We start from the raw sequence: 23,832 nt of genomic DNA on the forward strand, positions 1-23,832 counted from the left end.
TGAATCCTGTGTCCACATAATGAGATTTCACTTCAAGCAGAGGGTGCCAAGCTGACCTTTGGCAGGAACCAAAATCTACTAGTGTTAGCAACACTCAAAAGGATGCACACTTTTTCCCCCTTTAATTGCTGTGTAATTAGATTAGTTAGAATTAGGCTCTGGAGTCAAGCAGACCTGGTTGGGTTTCATGGTCAACTCTACCACTTGCCAACTTGGATGAAGATAGCCTTTCTAAGCTTCTGTCTCCTCACTTTATGGGGTTGATAGAGAGTAATATCTATATCACAGGGTAGTTGGTAAGGATTAAATAAGTTAATGTGCAGTGCTTGGCAACAGTAATGTATGTATGTGTGGTAGCTGCTGTATAAAAGGACCCATGAAGATAAATCTATGTTACCTTTAAGTTTTTGAAAAGACTAACATTTCTGATGTTAAGAATGTTCATATTAGCTAGCCTTATTTTCCACTGTTGCCCAGTCAAAGGACTGCACAGAGTTCTCGGGAGCTCCCTGTGGCCTGCATTACACACTCCTGCTTCTGGTGCCTTGCTGCTTCTCAGGGCTACAGCACTACTAGAGGACAGTTTAAAAACTGCTCCTCTTGTAACTAGAGTCAAGGCCCAGAGTCATGATGATGACAGGACCTAATCGTCTGAGCCATAGTCATGGCCTGTGATTGTGTGTGTGTGTTTTGATTTTGCAGAGAAGGAGCACTCAGTTCTGAAAAAAGTGCTGTTGCAGGATGAGGTCTTGGCCGCCATGGTGTCTGTCATTGGCACTGCCACCACCCACTTGAGCCCTGAGTGAGTATAATCATGGATGTGACTTGATCCCAGGGAGGATAGAATTCTTGGGAAGAAGCAGCAAATAACTTCCTTTTGAGCTGTCCTTTTACCCAGATTGAAACATGGAGGCAGCTTTTGTTTTGTAAGTCTTGCTGGCAAAGTAAGAAGGGGCCTTTTAGCATCATGGACTGGGGGCCACAGACTAATGGTTCTTAGCTGCAGATGTGCATGAGAGTCACCTGTGGAGCACTCCTGAAATACACATTGAGTTCTCTCGCTAGATCGTAAGGTCCAGGAGAACAGGGATTTGATGTGTCTGGTTCACTGCTGTAGCACCAAGGCCTAGAACAGGAATGGTTCCTGGCATATAACATGTGCTGAATTAGTATTTGTTGAAGGTGTGAATGATCATGCTCTGGCCCACGGACTCAGTGACTACCAGGAACCCCAGGGCTGCTGTAGAACCCTGGCTCCTCGGTGACACCTAGTGCTCTACCCCCAGCTTGGCTGCCCAGAGTGTCGCCCACATTGTGCCCCTCTTCTTGGATGGCAACATCTCCTTCCTGCCTGAAAACAGCTTCCCTGGAAGATTCCAACCATTCCAGGTAAGGGTCTGATGGATCAGATGGGGGAGAATCTTGGGACTTCTGTCCTTCAAATTTTTAGGGCTAACCTGGGATGGGTATCATCAGGGCAGACAAGCCTCTTGCTAGCAGGACAGGCTTGATAGGGCTCTTCTTCCTCTGTAGGATGGCTCCTCAGGGCAGAGGCGGCTGGTTGCACTGCTTATGGCCTTTGTCTGCTCCCTGCCTCGAAATGTAAGTGACCACAACATTTGGGGAGTACCCTAGTTTAACCCGGACCAGGGGAGGTGGATCCTGGGTGACTTCTGGGCTGAAATTTGTCACAAGCTAAGCTGATTTTCTGCTTTTCCCACTGGAGGATTTATTTCCCATCCACCCTGGCCCGTGCTGCCACTCTCTCCTGGGTGTCTCTTAGAGTTCAAGTGTTCTCTGGGTCCATGACATGGCCAGGTTTTCTATAGGTGGAAATCCCTCAGCTGAACCAACTCATGCGGGAACTTTTAGAGCTGAGCTGCTGCCACAGCTGCCCCTTCTCCTCCACTGCTGCTGCCAAGTGCTTTGCAGGACTTCTGAACAAGCATCCTGCAGGTACTGGAGTGAGGCTGTGGGTTGGGAGCCTCCCTGAATCAACTTCTGATGAAATCTTGACATTTAGTTCTCATTCTCTTTTTAACGGAAGTTAGCTAATATATCAATAATAGGGCTTTCCAAGGGACAGCCCGTGGGACAAGAGTCAAGACCAGAGTTGGGCAGAGCTTTATAGGACATAAGATAAGGGCTTCAAGCAGAGTGCTCTATCTAGTTCTGTCATCCTATTCCCTACAAAGAGCTATTAGGGGTAATTCTTTATTAGAAGTAGACAACTCTTTTTCGAATGCCAGCACCCCTACATTATGAGAATACCAGGCTCTCATGCTGGCGTCCTAGAGCTGAGTGGGCCAAATCCACAGCCAAAACAATATTGGTTTTTTCTAATGGCTTCTACATTTAAATGATTTACACCTTTGTTGGTAAAACGGACATATGTAGCCTCTGCATCAGCATTTCCTCCCTCCTTTTTAGGGCAACAGCTGGATGAATTCCTACAGCTGGCTGTGGACAAAGTGGAGGCTGGCCTGAGCTCTGGGCCCTATCGTAGTCAGGCCTTCACACTGCTTCTCTGGGTAAGGAGTCGGAATGGATTCCGGTTAGACAGAGAGCAGTTGGTCTGGTTAAATAGCATTTCTCCATTTAACCCTGAAGCATATGCATGCTTCTCAGGGTTTGAGTGTCATGCCCTAACTGTTCTCTTTCTCTCTGATAACAGGTCACAAAGGCCCTAGTGCTTAGATATCATCCTCTCAGCTCCTGCCTTACAGACCGGGTAAGTCCTTGCTGAAGACAGCAGAACCTAGGACCTAAACAGGAACTTCGCTGTCGATCCTCTTCTTCCCAAAAATGACTACTGTCCTCCTCTTGGGTATTTAAGATTCTTCCCCGCTGATGAACCTCAAAGGCTCTCTTTTCTCCAGCTCATGGGCCTCCTGAGTGATCCAGAACTAGGCCCAGCAGCAGCTGATGGCTTCTCTCTGCTCATGTCTGACTGCACTGATGTGCTGACTCGTGCCGGCCATGCTGAAGTGCGGATCATGTTTCGCCAGCGGTTCTTCACGGATAACGTGCCTGCTTTGGTCCGGGGCTTCCATGCTGCTCCTCGAGGTGAGGAGAGTCTAAAGGAAAGCCCTCAAATATACAGACCTCTCCTTTGGTCAGGCCGCAGTCTCCAAAATAATTTAGGACCTGAGTGCTTCTTTAGAGCTGTAGTGTGACCTGTACCTGAAGGGCTGAACGTCTAGATTCTTGACCCACTCTTTTCCTTTGATTGGCATATCTTGGCTATTCTGAGCTTGAGGGGCTTTTTTTTAAAAAAAGAACTTTTTGTAGGCTAATGTCCCAGCTTCACCAGAGATCAGAATTGAATTCTTAAGCTCTATGTCTGAGCCCAGTTTCTCCCCTAAGCTTTTCCATTTTTTCCAGATGTGAAGCCAAATTACCTGAAGGGTCTGTCTCATGTACTTAACAGGCTACCAAAGCCTGTGCTCTTGCCGGAGCTGCCCACGGTAAGCCTCGCAGTCACAGCCTCTAAGCAGGGACCGAGCCATTGTCCCCCAGCTGGGGCCAGAAAGGGGAGGGGAAGCAGGCTCATCAAAGATGTGGTCATCCCACCTTCCCTGTGCCCCCTTAGCTGCTTTCCTTGCTGCTGGAGGCCCTGTCCTGCCCCGACTCTGTGGTACAGCTCTCCACCCTCAGCTGCCTTCAGCCTCTTCTACTGGAAGCACCCCAAGTCATGAGTCTCCACATTGACACCCTCGTCACCAAGTTCCTAAACCTCAGCTCCAGCCCTTCCATGGTGCGTTGAGCCTCAACAACTCTTTGGCCTGTACGTCTCCCCTTCGTGGGTGTCCCCTCACCTCCTTATGGTTGTGTCCCAGGCTGTCCGGGTCGCGGCACTGCAGTGTATGCACGCTGTTACTCACCTGCCCACCCCCGTGGTGAGTACCGCAGATGTCCCTCTCTGGCTTGGAAGCTTCTGAGAGGAGCCAGAGGGACCTTTTTGCCTTAGTCAAGAGGGACTGGCCACCCTGCTGTGTGACTGAGGTACGCACTGTAGGGGACAGATAGGCAAGGATTTCCTGACTACCCTGAAACAGAATGGCCGGCCTGCCACACAGCATTCTCTGGAATCACTAAAGAAGAATAGGAAGAGTATTAGTTGTAGAGTCAGAGCAGCTTTTTTGGTTGTCTTGGTTGAACAAGGCTAAGATTAGCTCCTCTAACTCCACAGCTGCTGCCGTACAAACTGCAGGTGATCCGGGCCTTAGCCAAACCCCTGGATGACAAGAAGAGACTGGTGCGTAAGGAAGCAGTGTCAGCCAGGGGAGAATGGTGAGTTTTTAGGTCACGGGGAGAGACGGGGTTGAAACGGGCCTCACCACTAATGCTGTCAACGTTCTTTTTGCCTACAGGTTTCTGCTGGGGAGCCCTGGCAGCTGAGCCCTCCATCCTGGCCTACACTGTTCTGACAGACACTCCAACCTGAAATTACTAACTATCAAGCCATCTCGCCCAAAGCAGGGAGATGACTGGCTTCTGATTGCCTTTCCCACAGACACCACACAAATGCTCGGCCTCTGTCGCATGGCTGTACAAGAAACATAGGAATCCTGACTTCTAATGGATTTGTGAAGTAACTGAGTGTGAGACTACTTGTGTTTGAAGAATGATCTTGGTTTGGGGGCTTTTCCATTTATATGTCAGAAAAAGTGAGATATGCTGCTGAGGGTGAATACAGATGAGTGTGGCCCTGAGGACCAGGGATGGTGGCATGTGTGTACCTGCTGGAGAATAAAGATTCTTTTGGTAATGGGGCCGTCAGTTATTTCCCTCTCTCCACTTTTGCCTCAGCAGTACATAACCAGAAACAACACTGCATAAGCTAGAGGAACAGTAGTGATAGGAACTGGCCAGGAATTCTTCAGGACATCCAACCCCTCCAAGTGGGGCAGAGGTGGCAGGACCAGAACACCCACTCACTAGGCCTTGACCCTGACTTTCCCCTTCCCCGCCCCACAAGAAAGGCAAAGAGTGAAAAGCTACATATCATTAAAAAATCAAATACCTTTATTTTTGCTCCCTTCAGCATGTGAGAAGTGGCAGTGACCTCAGCAGTAGGCCTGGTACCTTTGCCCTGTTGAGGAGCCAGGATCTCAGCTCTACCATTCAGGTGTTTTCCCAGATGGCAAGTGGAAGAGGTGGTAGCCAACCCCAGTGCTGTAAGCTGGAGGAGGTCGGGGTCAGTACCCGGCCAGGTTGCTAGCTGCCTGATCTCCAGTCTGGGGCTGGAACTTCTGTTTGCCTGAGTAAAGGGACATCAGTCCTAGGATTCTGCCACATCATGCCTTGCTTCCGCCATGGCCGGGAGACTGGTCCTTGAGCTGTCCCTGCATGGTACCGTAAGGCAGGCGCACTGGCTCTTTTTGCTCAAGGATTCCAAGAAGCTATCCTTGAAGGCCCTTGAGGCAGTGGAGGAAGCAGGGTGGTGCTCAAGTGGCTGACACACTCCAGCTCACACTGCCATCACAGAGGCTGAGTGAGCAGTCACCCAGGGAGGGGGATCCCAGCTCAGTCCGTTCCCATGGGGCAGGTGACTGGAAGGTAACAACACCCGAGTCAGCCAATGCCTATAAGAGAAGACAGAAATACTTGTGAGGTCTAAGATTTCCTAGTCTTCCTTCCTGAGCTTCATTCCTCAGCAAAGATACATCAAGGTAGTCTGAAGCTACCCTGGCGTTCATCGCAAAAGCAATAAAAGTTCCAATTTTGTCCAATAAATGTGCCCTCTGGTGACTTGAAGGCCTTTAGAGGTTTTGAGCTAAACTTCTAAGGGGCCACCGTAAGCACAGTGACAGGCAGGAATAATAGGATGGGAAAAGGAAAGAGGGCAGGTACTTACGGTCACCTACTTATTACTACCTCAGTAGTTGCAATTTGAAGAACGATTTACCTTTGCCTCTTGGGCTGAGGGAGCTAGCTTCATTTATTGTCTTAGGCCCTCTGTCACAAATAGATGACTTCAATCCCACAAATTATGTGCTTGAAATCCAGACACTGCCATACAAATGAGAGGTGACTGGTGGCCAGCATACCCTAACTAGAGGTCCCTTCTCGAGAACAGCTTTCTAAGGATTCTGTCATAGTCACCTGCTACCATACCAATATGGGGACCCCTAGCCACACATGCCTGTTTAAGTTGGTGAAGATGAAATTAAATTTAAAATTCAATTCACTGATATATTAGCCACATTTCAAGCGCTCAAAAGCCATATGTGACTAGTGGCTAATGTTTTATAGACAGCAGAGGTATAGAATATTTTTCTCATCACAGAAAGTTCAATGAACAGCGCTGGTCTAAATATTTTACTTTACCTTCCTGTGTCCACACCCAGGAATACCTTCCAGTTGTCCAAGCAGCCATAGTTGTAATGATTCCTAAAAACCTAGAGCAAAGAAAAACATGTTTCTATGAACCCTTTTCCTTAAACCAATTTTGAGCCTAAATTGGCCAGGCAAGTTCTGGATTTCATGATGCCTGCCTTAGTTGGCCCTGGCCATGGCCTCTGTTTACAGGATGGCAGGTTCAGTTACCTACCCATCCCTCCACCCCAATCCCGGCCCTACTCACTCTGCCCTTGGCCTGCAGCCGACGTCGCTCCTTCTTGTTGATGTGCCTTTCGATACTAGTCTCACCTCGACTGATGAGAACAGCGTGCCATACAGTTAGGGCACCCAGGGCAAGTGCCACGGAACTGAGAAAAGAGGGGCAAAGATTGTGGGGTAGTGTGGAGGGAGTTAGAGGCCATGCGTAGGTCTGAAATTGAGCTGAGCAACAGTGACTGCCTAGGGACTTATGTCTAAGTCTGCCTTAACTCCCAGCGTACGTGTCCTAGATGAACTTTTACCTCACTGCATCCATGAAAAAGCATCAACGTGGGCTAAGAATAAATGACGTGGAAAGGAAGATGGGGAAATAAGTCTATTACTAATGAAAATGTTATATATTTCCTAAAATACCCATGCTTGGGAGACAGAAGAGGTAGTAAAAGCACTAACGATTAGAATAAAGTGGCACAACATTCAGATTCTAGCTCTACCATTCCTAGCTGTGTATCATGGAACAAATCACCTCACCCCTCAGATCTGCAATTTTCCTCATCTATGAAATGCACCTACCTTTTAAGTAGGAGTTTAACTTCCCTGGGCACATACCAAACGCTCAATGCCAAATCTTTAATGTTCCCTGCCCCCAAATACTGAAGAAAATTAAGCCCTACTCTTTGCCAACCTAAGTGAGAATAAGAACAGCAGCAGTTTACACAGGGATGGGTTCCTGCCTGGGTGTGGGCACCGAAAAAGGTTTTTCTGAAGCTGCCCCTCCCTTAAACTGTCAAAAATGAGAGTTAAGATACCTGCACAGGAACCAGAGGTAGACAAGACTCTTGTGAGTCACTCTTTCTCGGAAGGAGAAGGTGGGTGGTGGGGTCTGGTGATAAGTCTAGAAAAAGAAAACAGCGAAGTCTGGATCATTTGCTCCACTGGTCTCCACCAGAGCCCAACACCTGCAGGCAGGGAAGTGATCCAAGCCCATGATGAGAAAATAGGGGGTTAAGCCACAGAGGAGTCAGGGCAGCAGCCAGATGGGTGGACCAAGCTGGCGGCATCATCATGGACAAACACTGGGCAGAGCAGGTCTGGACGGGATGGTAAAGCACAGGAGGGACCAACCCTGGGCCTTCAGCTCTGACAACACAAATGGGGCTCCAGGGGAAGCCACTCCACTCCCCAGCTAGAACTGTGTGGCCGTAATCCCCAAGACGGCACGAGACCCATGCCCAGAATGGAATAACTGGAGGGGGAGAACTGTGAGCCCCACTAAGGACCGAAAGGGCAGCAGAGACACAATCACAAGCCCAAGATCTGCTCAGAATAAGGAGTCCTATAAGGCCAGGGGAGAAGGGATGATCCTGCTGCAGACGCAGACAGACCAGGAACAAAGGATGGTCAGACTGGCCCAGCCCGACCTCTGTCCCCTGGAACCCCATTACACAGACTAACATAGACTCCTTGCTGCTCAGGCCATCACCAAGGCAGAGCCCTTGCTCAGCCCAAAGAAGGTGATAATGGAATAGAGAGCCAAAAACTGTCACGTACCAGGGACTCCCAGCTTGCCCCTAGGCCACTTAGTCTGCCCACGGCCGACAGTGCCCAGAAACACCCCGATCCAGTCTCAACTGGCCCCTTACCCCAGCCTCTACAACTCGACTAACAGGTGGGCCCCAGTTGCCTCAGCAACTCTATACCCCTGGCCTGAGCAGCAGGAGGCAGTGGGGTGGGGACAGCCCACCTGGTTGGCAACCGCCTGTAGTTTGTTCTTGTCGAGCTGTTTCATTTTCTAAGGGGATGGAAAACAGTGCTGGTTATACTCTCAGGCCTCTAGGATGGGGGGTGCTACCAGCCCCACTCCTTAGGGACGGATTCCACACCCCAAAGTGCTCTCTATTGAGCTGCCCTGCTCCTAACTACAGGCTCACCTCGATGGCAGCATAAGCCTCCCGGAAAAGGTCCCAACTTCCGTAGCTGCAGTAGACACAGCCCAGAGTCATGAAAAAGCAGAAAGAGAAGAAGTACCGATGGTTATAGTGGCCTACACAGTTGTTTAGCCAGGCTGTGGGGGCAGGATTAAGGACAAGACCAAACACACAACTTCAGGGGGTGTCCAGGTTTCTCTGGTTCATCCTTGGTTCCTGACAACATCAACCAAGCCCAAGGCTTCCTGTCACCAAAGGCAGGAAAATATGGGACTTCCTTGAAGTTGAGGTGAAAGTGTTAAAGCTTTTCAAAGCCCTCACAAGTCCCATCAGGAGATCATGAAAACTGAAATCCTTCAGTAAAATGAGTCTGCCAATACTTCAACCTAACGGGTTAACCAGACATCTGTGTGGGACAGCAGCAAGGGACCAATGGTTCTATCTGGACACCCACTGGACAACCCACTGAATCAAACATCTCTTTCCATCCGATAGATGTTAGCACAACAATCTACAAAAGAAAGAGCTGTTAGGGATGGGTGCCTTGCTCCAAGAAGATCCATCCCAGAGAGCATGTAAGCCTCCTGCTTTTCCCAGGAGATGTCAGCCCCGAAAACTGCTCTTCTACAGACTTCTCATGAGCCCAGTGTTCTCTGCAGGGTGATGCTAGAAGCCTTGGGTGTGTGGCCCTTAAACCTCTGCAGTGCTCTGGAGCTAAAGAAGGAGGCCTCAGGCAGAAGAGGTAATAAAAGGATACGGCAGTGATGATCCATCTTCAGCACACACCTGTGAGGGAGGGACACAGGCTCTGTTACGGTGGCCAAGGATCTTGAGATGTCAGTGCCAATCCTTTCCTATAAGGACCAGCATCCTGCTGAGGTGGAAAGGGCACAGACTTTGAGGAGAGCCAGGCCTTGCTTCAAATCCTGCTTCGCTGGCTACATGACACTGGACAAGCTAACTCGGGGTCTCTTGCCTACCCTGGCCCATCTCTCTGAATCTCACTTTCCACAAGCGGTGATAATGTGGAACTTGCAGGACCATCCTGAGGACCAGGTGTCCCGATATAGAGGGCACACTGCCTGGCACATGACGGGTGCCTCATAAATGTCCTGTCAAATTCCAGGTCTAGGTTCTGCCCTAGAGCTACAGCAAAAGGGCCACAGCTGGGGCTCCCAGAGACCCACCTATTGCAGATGCTGCAGTGGTGTGTTCGGGCTGGCTTGGGGTTAATGCACTTCTTACAGATGGAGACTGTTGTGATATCATTCCTGCCCTGTGCAGAAGGAGAAAAGCACCATGACAACTGTGGCAGCACCGGTTTTGTACCTCCAAAATACCAAGGCACTCTCCCTTCGCACTCCTGGGACTGGCTCCAATAGGCTGCAGTTCTCTCCCTCCCCCATGCCCCTGAGGGGGGACCCACCGGGGGTGGGTATCCAGGTGGAGTGGTGATAGCCTGGTAGTAATGGAAGACGATGAGGATCAGATTCCAGTGACTATAGAAGAAATGCCAGCAGAGTCGTGGCACTGAGTAGGTTTGAAGGATGAGGGGCAGGACACACAGGTAGGCGATGGCCACGATGGAGCTGGTCAGCACGATCACCAGCACCACGAACACCTGCCGACACCAGGGAGGTCAAGAAGACGCAGTGAGAGAGCTCGCCAACACCCAGAGTAGACTCGGGGGTTTCCCCAGGGTAGGAGGCCAGTGTGGGTCCAAACCCAGTGTAGGTCCATCAGACCCATGTCCCTCTGCTACCCCCAAACATCCCTTCTCCTGTCCCCAGGCATCACTCACCACCCCACACCAGCGGATCACGTTGTCCACCAGCCAGTAGATTGGCTCAAAGGCAGCATCCACAGCAGCGTCACTGCCCCCAAAGGAGTTGTAGAGCAGGGAGCGCAGGCAGACCTTGCCATAGCGCCAGCGCTGAACCAGGCCGCGGAGCAGAGGTGGGCAGCGGCGCCTGTAGCCCAGGAGCAGAAGCAGGCGCAGGCAGAGGCGGGCGGGGCCCAGCAGCAGGCTCCGCTGGCCCCGCATGGCTCCTAGGAGAGCACCCAACTGTGAGGGGCCAGCCTGGGTCCTGTCCCTCCCTGCCCCACCAGTGGGGAGCTTAGAGGCAAAGACCTAAGACTGAGGCCCGCTGGGCCAGTCAGTAGGTGTGGGAAGTAGGGAGGTGACCCAAGCCAAAGCAGGGTCTCTAGAGTTATCTGCGTAGATAGACCACTGGGTGGAGCCCGACCAACGTGCACAAAGCCATCCATGTGCCTCTGAGGGCCTGGCCACAGTAGCAGAGGTGTCCCGGCGTCTCCTGCCTGCCCTGGCCCATTGGCCTACCTCCTAACAACTGTCTTCACCAGGAACAGCCAGTGGGGGAGTGAGTTCACAGCATGTGGATCCGGCACCTAGATCTTCCCTGGTGCTACCTGAGTCTTGGCAAAAGATACTCAACCTTCCTGCTGACGTTACAGGCCTGGTGGCATGAGAGTCCCTGTGTCCTGTCAGGACAGCTCAGCTACCCCTTGCATGACATAAGATGCTTTGTCTCCAATTCTAGTCCCAGCCCCACCCCAAGCTTACTGAAGCCAAGACAATTTCTGGTGTTCAGAGCAGAACACCACCACAGGCAGGAGACACTGGCAGTGGGAGGAGGGCTGGTGGCTCCTGAAGACCACAGGGCCTGCCCTCTGAGTGATGAGTCTCCCCTGCCCTGTTCTAGTTGGACACTAGAGAGCTTTCTCTGCGGCTGCTGCCATTGGCCCCAAGCTTCCCAACCAACCTTCCCGGCTCTTTAGCCCTGTGCATGGCTCCTCTGCAAGTGCCTCCACCTCCTCCATGTGGTTTTTACCTCATCTAATAGCCACAGGAGGTCAGCTGCCCAGGCAATGCCCAGAAGAGAAGACACAGATTCCTTCGATGACAGTCTCACCAATTCTGCAGATTAAAGGCTTTACCAGAAAGGAAATTATCTGATTTTCTCCTACGGCTACTTTGTCCTCAGCAACTCCACTGACTTATTTAACAGGCAGCTCAAGACCCAGCAGAAACTGGAGGAGGCTTGCTCCACTGTAGGGGTGGTTTCATTTCAGTAACGGGAGCAAGGTACTCGCCTTGCACCCTGGCTCATCCCCACAACAGGCCTTTCAAAGAAAACGAATTACCTCCTTCCACAAGCCCTCTAAAGACCTAAAGCAAAAAGAAATCCAGCAGACAAGGCCAGCAAAGAGAAGACAGACAATTCAGTAGGGACCTACTCTCTGTACCAGGATAAAGTAAGTGGCCATTCCCATCACCTCCGAGGGTCTAAGAGAATTAAGGGGCAGTGTAGAAAAAAGAAAAAGGAAAAGCTCAAACTTCTTCCTGCCTCCTTTGAGTTGGACTCCTATTGTGTGGAATCATGATTTGGCTTGAAGCATGAATTTTCGAATAGTATACAGCTAAAATCTAACGTAAGAGTGGGACAAAACATTTTACCCCATAGCAAATCCAGGTGACTTAGGTCATCCGCACCATTGTTCATTCCCTTTCTATGGCTAATGGAGAGTTTCCTATTTACTAAAATACTTTTTATAACAATAGCTTGCAAATAAGATGCATTCCTCATCTGTAATAAACATGAATTATATGCCATCTCTCCTGTCTACAAAAAAAATCTTCCTTCTCTGATTCTCCACTTTTCAGCTTGTTCTCAACCACTTCCAGAATTACTGAGCTCTACAGGAAATGCCTGCCTCAAGGACTAGACTGACCAACTCTCACCTGCCCCATAACTCGACTACTTAGGGTTCAATTCTGCCCTTAAGTAGTTCTGTGACCTTGGGCAAATCACCAAACCCTGTTGGGACTCAATTTTCTTGTGTTCCCATTCAGTGAGAGGGTAGGATTAAATACTAAGGTCCCTTCCTGCTCTACCCCTTTATGATTCTATATATACACTTGGTAAGATGTAACGAAATGTTTATAAAGTGCTTAGCGCAATACCTGGATCATGGAAGTGCTCAATAAATACTTGTTGAATGAATGAACTGGAGGGATGCTGAAGTGGAAAGGCTGGTCAGATGTCTATCTGTCCTACAAATAACAGCAAGGACACTCCTGCCAACATGATAACACTAAGTAAGTGTCCGCTGAGAAATGAAAACCATTGTTAGAATCATAGCACTTAAGAGCTAGAAGTCATTTTTAAAAACTAGTCCAACGAGAAATCAACCCAAACATGTAAGCTAAAAGCTTGTAGGTGCAGAGCTAAAGATCAGATCTGTGTAAAAGAGCCTGAAGCCAAGCCCACCACACCCCTTATTTTAGCTAGTGGGGTTTGGGGGGTATGGGAATGCCAGGGAAGAGATATGTAGTCCATGGGGCCACAACTGAACATTTCATCTCAGGAAATTGAGGTAAAGCAGAGATCAAAAAATTGTGTTGGGTAGGGGCGAGGGGTGGTGATGGAAGTGAACAGGGCAGGAAATAGAGCACGCACAGTTTCGCCATCACCCCCAGGACAAGCTCTGAGCGCTCTGATCCCTCAGTAGTAGCCACTTAGTGACATCTGCCACCAGATGAGAGAGGACTGCAGGCCACAGCACCCCCCTCTTCCCAAGGGTCTAAGTCACCATCTCTTTCCCAAGGGGAAACCGTATATGAGGGACATAGGGGTGGGGGTGGGAGTACACACACAGATTCCAAAGCCACCAGAAGGCAGAAGAAACTGAGAAGAAGATCGACAAATCTCATTTGGACAAAGGCTGTTCTCAGGATGTTTACAGCCTCAAGCAGCAGATGTCAATCATCAGTAAGAGCAGCATTTTATTCATGTGCAGACTTCCCTTCCAGACTAACATGCTCCGCTTTACAGGATCCGACAGCAAGATCGGAAAGCTGCAGTTACAGAAACCAGGGAAAGGTTTTATTTCTCAAAAAGGCTGGCGTGGTCAAAGTATGATGGGCAGGAAGTAAAATAACTTGGGTACCGGTTTGGTCTCTAGAGACACTGTACAAGTCAAATCCTATCTCTGGGGCTGAGTTTCCAAATCTGTGAAATGGGCGAGCTGGGTGGGCTGACCTTCCAGTTCCGCGCCTTAAGGCTGCCCGGAGGGTGCGCTCCGCCCGGTTCGAGGGCAAGGCCGTGCAGAGCAAGAACTCACAAGGCCCCAGAACAGGGCCCGACCCTAGAAAAAGGGAAAGGACCGGGCAGCAAAGGCCGCGGCTTCGCTCTTACCTGCCACCGGCCGACTCCCCAGTCAGCCAAATCGAACCCTGCAGCCTCCGCCGCCGCTCACTGCCACCCTCTCCAGCTCGGCGCCCCGGCCCAGCCTGGCTCAAACCAACCAACCATGGCCCACAGCCCACAGCTCCAGCCTCCAGACCCGGACCCACCGCCCGCCCATCCTTTTCCGCAAGCGCAAGCGCATGCGGGCCGGAGCTCCGCCCCCGGGCTCGTCCCGGGGCAACCTGGGAAATGGAGTTTACATCTCAGAGGCGCTCCCTGTGATCACGTGATAAAGCTCACCAATTGGCACGTTTCTTACTGCGGAACTGCACCTGGATGTTGGCCAATGAGAGGTCGGCTTCATTTTCCTCCGGACTTGGGACAGGGGCAGTCATGGCGCCACCCGTGAGGTACTGCATCCCCGGTAAGTCAGCGGTACCCAAAGCGAATCCTGGGCAGGGACGGAGGCAGGAAGGCCCGACGACCAACAGCTTCTGCGGACCCGTGGCTGATGCAGCGTTTTTTCCGCAGGCGAACGTCTGTGTAACTTGGAAGAGGGCAGCCCGGGCAGCGGCACCTACACCCGGCATGGCTACATCTTTTCGTCGCTTGCTGGCTGCCTGATAAAGAGCAGCGAGAACGGCGCGGTAAAGGGGGCAGCTTCCCCTCTTCTCTGTCTCTGCCTTTCTCTTAGGCTGCCTTTGATTTCGCAGTTCTTAGGCAGGGGACCTGCGGGCGCGTCTTCAGTGCCTCGTTCAGTAGAAGTTGGTCTCTTAAGTTTTAACAGCTGTAGTCCCCGCTGCCGGGCACTTAGCCATCACAGAACAGTTTTGTTGGTCCGGCTTGGTTGTGTTGCTGACACTCGGAGAAGCAAGTTGGGGGAAGAGTGGAGGCGAGCTCAGCCCTGCAGTGAGCTGAATCCTGTCCGAATGTCGCCTACCTCTCCGGCTTTATCTCGCTCCCCTACCCGAGCCTCACTCTCTGCTGTCTAGTACTACTGGCTTCTTTCAGTGTCGCCAGTGCGCCACAGAGCCTTTGTACACACGCTCCTCTCTTCCTTAGCCTATTCAATTCCTACCTACCCTTCAGATAGCCTCACTAGTATCACTTTCTCAGAGAAGTTCTCCTAGACACCACTAGTCGAAAAAAGTTTTGTTTTTGTTTGTTTTGTTGAGCACTCACAAAGAGCTGTATTCTTCCCTTTCTAAGCACTTAGCTCAGCACGTAATTAAACACTCAGTTATATCAATAAGTTCCCCATTAGACCCTTCTCCCGTACACTTCATGAAAGCAGGCCTCACTCCCATAACCTCCGCGCCTAGCGCAAGATAAATGCTCAGTAGCTGTTTGTTGAATGCCTGAGTAATCTTATTCTCCCTGGTTCCAGAGGCTGATCCACGATTAGCTCAGGATCAGATAAGCAGTTCTTGAAGGAGCAGCTTAAAGACAGGGAGCATAGTAGAAAGAGGATTCAGAGTTAGAACACTTCAGTATTGACTAAACCTTGATTCTGCTTTAGACAAGAAACTTAAACCCTCTGGTTTTAGGTTCTTCCTCATCTATAAAATGAGAGACTTTTTATTCGATCAATTTGGGAATTTCCTTAGGATTTGAAAGTTTGTTCATTTCATAGCTATACATATAGCTATGTATGGAGCATTTTCATCTGCCAGGCACAGTGCTGACCTCTAGGGATGTCATAATGAGCCAGATACACATGGTCTGTTATCAGGGGGCACAAACACAAACTGTAAGCAAATATATGCTCAAATGAATGTATGCTTACAAATGTGATTCCTGCTCTGAAAGAATATTACGGGGTACCATGAGAACATGTAACAGGCAAACCCACCCTAGTCAGAAGTGACATTTAACCTGAATCTAAAGGATAAATAAGAGTTGAGTGGGTGAGCGTAAAGAACAGGTTGAATAGAGATCCTGAGATGGGAAGAAATTTAGTGAATTCGTGAAACTGAAAAAAGGCCAGGAGAGCTGAGGCATAGTGAACAAGGGAGAGATTAATAAAAAATGAGGCTCAGAAATACCTTGCCTACATCAATAGCCAATACCATGCTCAAGAGGAAACTCTGTTAAGTATTCCCTTAAAATAGAAGTAAACAAGTATGGCCACTATTATATAACATTTATTTGGAAATTCTAGCCTGTCTGATAAAATGACAAACAGAAAGAAAGGTATAACTTTGGAGGAAAGAGTCACATTATCCATGATTACAGGCAATATAGTTGTATGCCAAAAAACTCTAAGAAAATCACCAGAAAACTTAGAACTCATCTGAAATGGTTAGATTATGTCTTCTAGCAGCTTTCTTCCTGTGGCCCCTTGGCCATCCTATAGCCTAAAATTTCTAAGGCTTTCTGCTCTGGGCTTCAAATGAATCTGTAGTCCACCTGCCCTTGTGACCTCAGCTGTGGCCCAAGGCATTCCTATATTATTCTCAAGCCACAGACACTTTTACCCAAGACTTAGCGAGGATATTCATGTTTTATGGTTCTCTTTGTAGCTTCCTGTCATATCTGTGATGAGAGAAACAGAGTCCCAATTACTGCCAGATGTGGGAGCTATTGTAACCTGTAAGGTAAGTTGGTCCTAACCTCCCTGCTTAGGATACTGTCCAATGCTGAAATAATGATCATTGTAGAGCTGCACTGTCCAATATGGTAACCAGTAGCCACATATGGCCATTTAAATTTAAATAAATTAAAATTAAACAAAATTTAAAATTTATTTTCTCAGTTCCACTAGGTACATTTCAAGTGCTCAATAGCCACAGGTGGTTGGTGGCTGCCATATTGGTCAACACAGAATATTTCTATCATCACAGAAAGTTTTACTGGACTATGCTGGTCTAGAGATTTCTAGGATAATGATCAATGAGGTCAAGTTCAAGCTTGCATAGTTCTTTCACAGAGCTGATTCCCTGAGTTTGTAATTTTTTACTTTTGTCTGGGAGACAGGGGCACCAAAGGGTGATAAGGAAGCCCTTTTTTTTTTTTTTTTTTTTTTTTAATAATTATTTATTTGGTTGTGCCGGGTCTTAGTTGCAGCAGGTGGGCTCCTTAGTTGCAGCATGTGGACTCCTTAGTTACAGCTCGAGGACTCCTTTAGTTGCGGCTCACCAGCCCCTTAGTTGTGGCAGGCGGGCTCCTTAGTTGCAGCATGCGGGCTTCTTAGTTGTGGCATGCAAACTCTTAGTTGCGGCATGCATGTGGGATCTAGTTCCCCAACCAGGGATTGAACCCGGGCCCCCTGCACTGGGAGCACGGAGTCTCAACCACTGCGCCACCAGGGAAGTCCCAGAGGGCCCATTTTTGAACATCTGAAGCAAAACTCTTTCTGCAGAGAAACAAAAGATTTGATAAAGTCTTTGAGGGGAAGTACAGATTAATGTGGTACTGGTCAGTAACTATAATGTATCAGTACTCCCTGCCCATCCCCACTCTCTGCCAGTTAAATTAACTTGCAGCTCTTAGTTTTTCTCTATAAATTTCTCCAGCAGAAAATCTATGTGGGGATTCCCTGGCGATCCAGTGGTTAGTACTCCGAGCTTTCACTGCTGAGGGCGTGGGTTCAATCCCTGGTCAGGGAGCTAAGATCCCGCAAGCTGCGAAGCGTGGCCAAATTTAAAAAAAACAGAAAGGGAGAGAGAATGTATGTGTTATTTTGAAAATAACTGGAGAGGCAGTGATCTAAATATTATGCAGCAGCTGAAATGGAGACTTAAATTCTGTTCACACTACAGGGCTCATAGTAAGATCTGTTAAAGGTCTAGCTAGATTTGCTATATACTATAAATATACCCTTGTGTATTTATGTTAGACTTGTATATTTTTCAAAATCTATTCCATATTATTTGATTTCCACAGTAACTATTAAGTGGCCAGAGTGGCTCTTATTCCACTTTACGAATATGACTTATACAGGGATAAGTAGGAGTTAACTTGTCTTAAATTCTATACTTAGTAGGGTTGCTTGGACCAAAACCCTAGTCTTTCCTAGTTTATTCCTGCCTCCTTCAGCTGCCAACAACTAATACTCACTCTCATGCTGCTCTTTTCTCTATTCCACAGGTCTCTAGCATCAATTCACGCTTTGCCAAAGTACACATCCTATATGTGGGGTCCACGCCACTTAAGAACTCTTTTCGAGGAACTATCCGGTAAGAAGTATTTTTGTCTTCATATTTGCCTCAGCACCTGGAATGAGATTAGGATAGAATGGGAGCCTAGAATTTTTAGGAACAATTACATTCTCTATTCCTGCCCATTTCTCTCTTCTTTTGCGCTTTGATTCTCTCCAGGTAGTAGCCAAAGAAAACGTTAAAACATGTGAGTTAGGACAAAAGGAAAATATTAATGATATAGGCTTTAAATAAAACAAAAAGAGGGGCTTCCCTGGTGGCGCAGTGGTTGAGAATCTGCCTGCCAATGCAGGGGACACGGGTTCGTGCCCTGGTCTGGGAAGATCCCACATGCCGTGGAGCAGCTAGGCCCGTGAGTCACAACTGCTGAGCCTGCGCGTCTGGAGCCTGTGCTCCGCAACAAGAGAGGCCACAACAGTGAGAGGCCCGCGCACCGCGACGAAGAGTGGGCCCCGCTCGCCGCTACTAGAGAAAGCCCTCGCACAGAAATGAAGACCCAACACAGCCAAAAATAAATAAATAAATAAATAAATAAATAAATAAATAAATAAATAAATTTATTTAAAAAAAAAAAAGGGTTGAGCTAAGCTGGAGATTAGCATTGTAGGGATGATTCATATCAAACAAAGTAGAAAGCATTTTAGGAAGTACCTTTCTTTCTTGAATTTAATATCAATTAAACCCAGGACTATAAAACAATAAAAAGGGTAGTGGGTGAAATGGTAAATTTTTTTCCTATGGGTTCTTGAGAAGGAACAAACAATTCTTGTGAGCTAGATAATTTAACGTCTGAGGCTCTTTCCACCCTCAGGATTCTGTGTTGTTCTGTGGTGCTTCTGTTCAAGCTCTCCTAAGGCAGCGAAGTTCCTTATCCTTCTCTGCTAAATCTGATCCACTTTTCTCTAGTGGGAGGTATTGATACTGCTGCTCTGTGTGATCCAGGAATGGGAAATGTGGTTTTCTCCTCCAGGAGAGGACTAGGGATACTTCTTCACCCTGCTCCTCTGGGTGGCAGCTGGGTCCCCATTAGGACTTGTTCTCTCTGGTCTTGTAGCTCTTTGTCTGCCAGGAGTCTGCAGGATAATTCTTTCTCACAGATAATTAACCTTTCTATTAATTCTTTTTTCTTTGCAGCAAGGAAGATGTCCGAGCTACTGAAAAAGACAAGGTTGTTGGTTGGTTCTTTTTTTTTTTCATGGCTTTAGGAATCTCAATCCTTTTAAATTATTCTAGTGAATTTGAAAGGTCTGTGGAAATGTGGAGTCCAAGGAATTTTAAGGTGTTCCCTTCTGGAAGGTGTGGAATTCACTTCACTGTCCCTTTCCTCTTCATTATCATTTTTGTTCACTTTGTTGACCAGAGAGGGGCTAGTTTACTCTTTGCCTTTGAAGCCATGGATTTATTCATTGCTGTTTCCTCAGACTTACTCTGGAGCCTTTCAGAGCAGCTATAGTACTTTTGTCCAAGTCAGATTCCTGATCTGGTTACTGAGTTCAAAATCTTTCATTTATGTGATGATGCCACAGAAACAATAAAAGTTGTTGATTGACTTGAGTAGTGATGACTTCTACCCTCTGAGATTAGAAGTAGACTGGTTCTGCCAGGGGTGTTAATAGTTTCATGTAGACCTGATTCAGAGCTTTCACTTAACACTCCTGTTCTTTCTTTACAGGTTGAAATTTATAAGAGTTTCCACCCAGGGGACATTGTCTTGGCCAAAGTGGTATCCTTTATTCCCCTCAGACTTGTGGTCCTTTGTCAAAAGAAGAAATGGAAGTAGAGAAACCACTCAAGTGTCTATGGGAGGGAAGGCTTATAACTCTGTTTTCCTTTACCAATGTGATGTGACTAGATCTCCCTAGGTGATGCGCAGTCCAACTACCTCCTAACCACTGCCGAAAATGAGCTGGGAGTGGTGGTGGCCCACAGTGAATCGGGTGAGTTTGTCCATGCTTCCACATGCTTACCTTTACCTGGGAGCTAGGGTTTGGGATTAGTCCATTGTTTTCCCTCATTTCCCTTGTTTTTTAATTATCTAAAAAGCAATACTAGTATAGATACTAACTACTGAGATTAGAATGATTCTCCTTATATAATCTAAGGAAAAGAGGCACTCACTCCATAAATCAGTGGAATAAACAAGGTTTTTTTATGTATGAGGTGAGGTTCACTAGGCAGCTTGGTGACACTTGAGTTCATACCCAGCTGAAAAGAGAAGGGTCTCAAGCAAATATTTGGGGTCCCATCTACAACTCCACCTTTTTCCTTCCAGGTGTCCAGATGGTTCCCATCAGCTGGTGTGAGATGCAGTGCCCTAAGACCCACACTAAAGAATTCCGGAAAGTGGCCCGAGTACAGCCTGAATTCTTACAGACCTAAGAAGCCACACTTTACCCCATGCATGGGAGTAAGCTCTTTCCAAGAGTACATGTGTGAAAGTGACATCAGGATGCCGTTGTCTTCACTCAGGCACCTGGGGCTGGCCAGCAGCCACCTCTAGAAAAATTTTACTCTGTAGGCAGAACATTTTTCCTGTGAATCATTCAGTGGATTTCATTGAGTGATAAATTTTCTCTTTTGGAGGCACCAGCAAACCAACTGTATGATGGTGGAAATAGCCTGTTGTTTGTGACAGTCTTATAAATATGTATTTTTTGCTGTGACAAAGAAAACATTTTTACAAAAAGAATTTTATGGTTTCTGTTATATTGAGTAGGGAAAAGAATCTAAACAGTGTCATGACATTTAGAGCAGGGTCTTGCCTGGTGGCACCGATTAACAGACATGTGTTATGTGCTTTCTTGCTCTAGACAATGCCTAAATGCCAATCTTTTTTGTATATTCTGTTGTACATACTTTTGCTTGAGTACTTGCTATGTGTCAGGCACTAGGTTAAGTACTTTATATACATTCCCTCATTTAGAGAGATTATGGTTTAGTGAAAATTATGGGACACATGTGGTGATTCAGGTAGCATGTGAGTAATTCTGAAAGTAATTTGGTAAACAAAGTATTACTGATACAGTAGACACTCCAGGAAATGTTAAATCTGAATTGAAAAGAGACGTACGGAACACTATCATGTGAAGTGGCCAGGAAAGGATTTGTAACATGAAGTGAAAGGAATTAAAGAACTAAGATAAGTGAGGTGAAGATATTCAGAGCAGAGAGAGAAGCCCAAGCAAAGTGCAGAATCAGGAATGTACACACAAGCTTGAGGACAAGCAAAGGATGAGGATTAAGCATGGGGAGGTTGCAGAGAGAATGAAAGGAAAGATGAATTATGTCACTTCTTGAGATGTTATTAGGGAGCCCATGTCTTCTCTGTGAAGTGAGAATTGTTGGGGTAAGCTTTGGAGTCACCCCACCTGGGTTTGTGTCCTCTAGTTGCCTTAAGCCGGGTTATACGTTGTTTTGTTTTTTTTAATTGAAATTTTTATTGACATAATTTTAAGTAATAGCAGTTTTAAGAAATAATACAGAGACCCCTTATGTACTTTTCCCAGTTTCCCCAGTGGTGACATTTTGCAAAATAATAATATGCTGTACTATTAACAATCAGGATGTTGAACTGATACTTGAGCAAATTATTTTTATTTCTTTAAGTCTGTTTCCTCATCTGGAATAGTATGACCTCATAGGATTATTATGAGGAAGAAATGTATAAAAGTGGTTAGTACACACCAATATTACTGTTATATATTATTGTTGTTATTATATAACTGATTGCCTTCTATCAGGTATCTACTAAATGCCAGGACTTAATGCTAGATACTTCAGTGTAGTTTGTATTGATATAATCAGTCTCCTATTGATAGATATTTTTAAACTTTTTTTCTTTTACAGACAGTGCTGCATAGAAAATCCCTATACCATATATCTTTGTGCATGCCTATGATTCTTTTGCAAAACAGATTCCTAGCAGTGTAATGCTGAGTAAAAGAATATGCATATTTAAATTTTTGGTTCGATTCTCCCTTATTGCCTTGCAGAAGGATGCTACCAATTGATTTTCTCAACAGTATTAGCCATTTTACTTATGTTATCTCTGAACTTCACAGTGACCCGGAAAAGTAGCAATTATTTCCACATGTTACAGATAAGTAAACTAAGGCTTAGAAAAATTAATAAATCTCACAGACATCAAGAGGCAGAACAGTGTTCAAACTCAGATCTGTTTTACTGTAAAGCCCGGGCCCTTCCTTCTGTACCATGGTGCCTCATTTTTCCAAGTATTGAACAGAAACCTCAGGCATGAAATTAGAGGCTCTCCAAATTGACATTGGTTAATTAATTATAAGTGCTTGTTGGACATCATTCATTCATTATATAAATGTATTTGAGCAACTCCTCTGCCCACCACTGCTCCAGGAACTAGGGAGTAAAGCAGTGAACATGATAGAATCCTTTCCTTGTGGAGCTTACATTCTAGTGGGGGGGACCACTGGTGGGAGACAAATGAAAGTAAACAAATACGGAAATGTTATAATTTCAAACAGTAATTTTAAAAAGTTTCATAAAGAAGAACATTTGAAACAACTGGGTAATGGCCTTCTGATTTGCTGCGAACCAGGTTAGATTTTCTCACCCTTAACCATGCAATATTTTATTACATGTTAGTTGTGTGCCTGTCTTCCCTACTTACCTTAGCTTTTAGGGCAGCATGCTGTCTTCTCTATCTTCGAATCTCCAGTACATGGTACTGTGATTAACACGTAGCAAATGCTCAATAAAAATTTTTTGAGTGTACTCATAGTTGACTGAATAGCTATGCCCAAACAGTGATTGATATGTAGTAATGGTGATATTTGCTAATCTAGAGACAGGGAGAATATTCTTTCTGTGCCTTGGAAAAGTGGTTCTCAGCTTGGGTTAGGTGAACTTCAAAATTGCCTGTAAGTGGTAAAGGGGTAGCAGGGCGAGTGCAGGGAGAAAAAAGACTGCAGGTGCCCTAGCTCTGCTCACGAATCTCATGGGTGAACCTGCGGGTGTTTAGGGTTTGTTCAGCTCCACAGGTGATTCTGATGTGCTACCCTGGCTAAGAAAGTCTTGGAGGGATAGTAGTTGTTGGCCTCCTAGCCATAATGGTAAATGAGGCTGGCTTTCTGTTATTTTCCTGCCCATAAGGCAGGAGTTCTAGCCAGGAGTCTAACTTGCAAGGAATGGAGACTGCTGTAAACTCAAGTGATGTCAGGACATAGAGCAATATTAATCAAAGCTGATCCAGCCTGATTTGGGTGAAGAGCACTTGATCAAACAAAATTACCAACTTCTGGTCTAAGATTCAGTACAAGCTAAGTAAACTAACATCCCACCAGGCTACTGGAGACTTAAATTACTAAAGGTCTTCCTAGGATTAATGTGTAGATCAAATAAAAAACTAAACTTGAAAAACAAGATGCTTAAAAGTATTTAAATTTTAGAATAAGAATCTTGATTTAGTTGCAGTAACATTCATCTGGGTTCCAGTACTTAGTAGTGTACCTTCTGGCAAGTTTGTTATCGTTTTCAGCATGTTTCCTCTTCTGTAAACTGGGGATACCAGCCCTTTCAGAGGTTGTCAAGATTGGAGATTATGCAGGTAATGTGCCTCACCCAATGGCTAGCATAGAGGCACTTCATAAGAGCTTTATGGATGGTGTTACTTGCTCCTACTAGAAGAGAAAGGCATTATGGTCTTTCTCATGTTACAGTGATCTTTTCAAAGGCCTTAGAGAAAAGGTAAATGTGAGTAGTGCCCCTTCCCTATTACATATATAATTAGTCGGCCCTCCCTATTTATGGATGTGAAACCTGTGAATACGGAGGGCCAACTGTACTACTCAGTTTTATATAAGGCACTTTAGCTTCTGTTAATTTTGGTATCCACAGGAGTCCTGGAACCAGTCCCCCGCTGCAGATACCAAGAGATGACTGTATATCCCTTTTCTCCTGCATGTGTAATTTTTGAGGATGTTAATTAGTTGACTG

At 46.7% G+C, this 23,832-nt stretch overlaps 3 protein-coding genes across 14 annotated transcripts in view; 2 read left to right on the top strand and 1 right to left on the bottom strand.

Moving 5' to 3' along the window:
- The window catches only part of MMS19 (MMS19 homolog, cytosolic iron-sulfur assembly component), a 32,149-nt gene extending 27,378 nt beyond the window's left edge, over positions 1–4,771 (top strand). For 4 of the 6 annotated variants that reach the window (XM_059900406.1, XM_059900408.1, XM_059900412.1 and 1 more), the window contains 12 exons: positions 703–802; positions 1,287–1,389; positions 1,534–1,602; positions 1,830–1,956; positions 2,431–2,531; positions 2,675–2,731; positions 2,880–3,066; positions 3,385–3,467; positions 3,593–3,757; positions 3,840–3,899; positions 4,193–4,293; positions 4,374–4,771. In XM_059900406.1, the coding sequence (XP_059756389.1) occupies positions 703–802; positions 1,287–1,389; positions 1,534–1,602; positions 1,830–1,956; positions 2,431–2,531; positions 2,675–2,731; positions 2,880–3,066; positions 3,385–3,467; positions 3,593–3,757; positions 3,840–3,899; positions 4,193–4,293; positions 4,374–4,401 (1,181 nt within the window). In that variant the 3' untranslated portion in view covers positions 4,402–4,771. Of the gene's footprint in view, positions 1–702; positions 803–1,286; positions 1,390–1,533; positions 1,603–1,829; positions 1,957–2,430; positions 2,532–2,674; positions 2,732–2,879; positions 3,067–3,384; positions 3,468–3,592; positions 3,788–3,839; positions 3,900–4,192; positions 4,294–4,373 lie in introns of those variants that run through there. The other 2 variants (XM_059900409.1, XM_059900410.1) reach the window with 2 other exon arrangements.
- A 234-nt stretch (positions 4,772–5,005) lies between these two features.
- Positions 5,006–13,884, bottom strand: ZDHHC16 (zinc finger DHHC-type palmitoyltransferase 16). 6 transcript variants are annotated; one of them, XM_059899990.1, is made up of 11 exons: positions 13,712–13,884; positions 10,294–10,541; positions 9,919–10,113; positions 9,680–9,768; positions 9,250–9,278; positions 8,496–8,629; positions 8,309–8,356; positions 7,374–7,459; positions 6,590–6,713; positions 6,334–6,404; positions 5,006–5,588 (listed from the first exon to the last, which is right to left on the bottom strand). In XM_059899990.1, exons 2-11 carry the CDS (start codon positions 10,534–10,536, stop codon positions 5,474–5,476), a joined length of 1,134 nt encoding a protein of 377 aa, XP_059755973.1. In that variant the 5' UTR covers positions 10,537–10,541; positions 13,712–13,884; the 3' UTR covers positions 5,006–5,473. The 6 variants fall into 6 exon arrangements, with proteins under 6 accessions (XP_059755973.1, XP_059755978.1, XP_059755975.1 ...); XM_059899995.1 differs by lacking the exon at positions 9,919–10,113; XM_059899992.1 differs by lacking the exon at positions 9,250–9,278 and having other exon boundaries at positions 8,496–8,541.
- Positions 13,885–14,049: 165 nt separating this feature from the next.
- Positions 14,050–22,590, top strand: EXOSC1 (exosome component 1). 2 transcript variants are annotated; one of them, XM_059899106.1, is made up of 8 exons: positions 14,050–14,126; positions 14,234–14,349; positions 16,225–16,299; positions 17,792–17,880; positions 18,997–19,030; positions 19,535–19,585; positions 19,715–19,799; positions 20,135–22,587. In XM_059899106.1, exons 1-8 carry the CDS (start codon positions 14,096–14,098, stop codon positions 20,239–20,241), a joined length of 588 nt encoding a protein of 195 aa, XP_059755089.1. In that variant the 5' UTR covers positions 14,050–14,095; the 3' UTR covers positions 20,242–22,587. The 2 variants fall into 2 exon arrangements, with proteins under 2 accessions (XP_059755089.1, XP_059755090.1); XM_059899107.1 differs by lacking the exons at positions 14,050–14,126; positions 14,234–14,349 and having other exon boundaries at positions 18,997–19,037; positions 20,135–22,590.
- Positions 22,591–23,832: the final 1,242 nt, after the last annotated feature.

The sequence above is a fragment of the Balaenoptera ricei genome, chromosome 16, assembly GCF_028023285.1.
Source record: "Balaenoptera ricei isolate mBalRic1 chromosome 16, mBalRic1.hap2, whole genome shotgun sequence".
Lineage (NCBI taxonomy): Eukaryota > Metazoa > Chordata > Mammalia > Artiodactyla > Balaenopteridae > Balaenoptera > Balaenoptera ricei.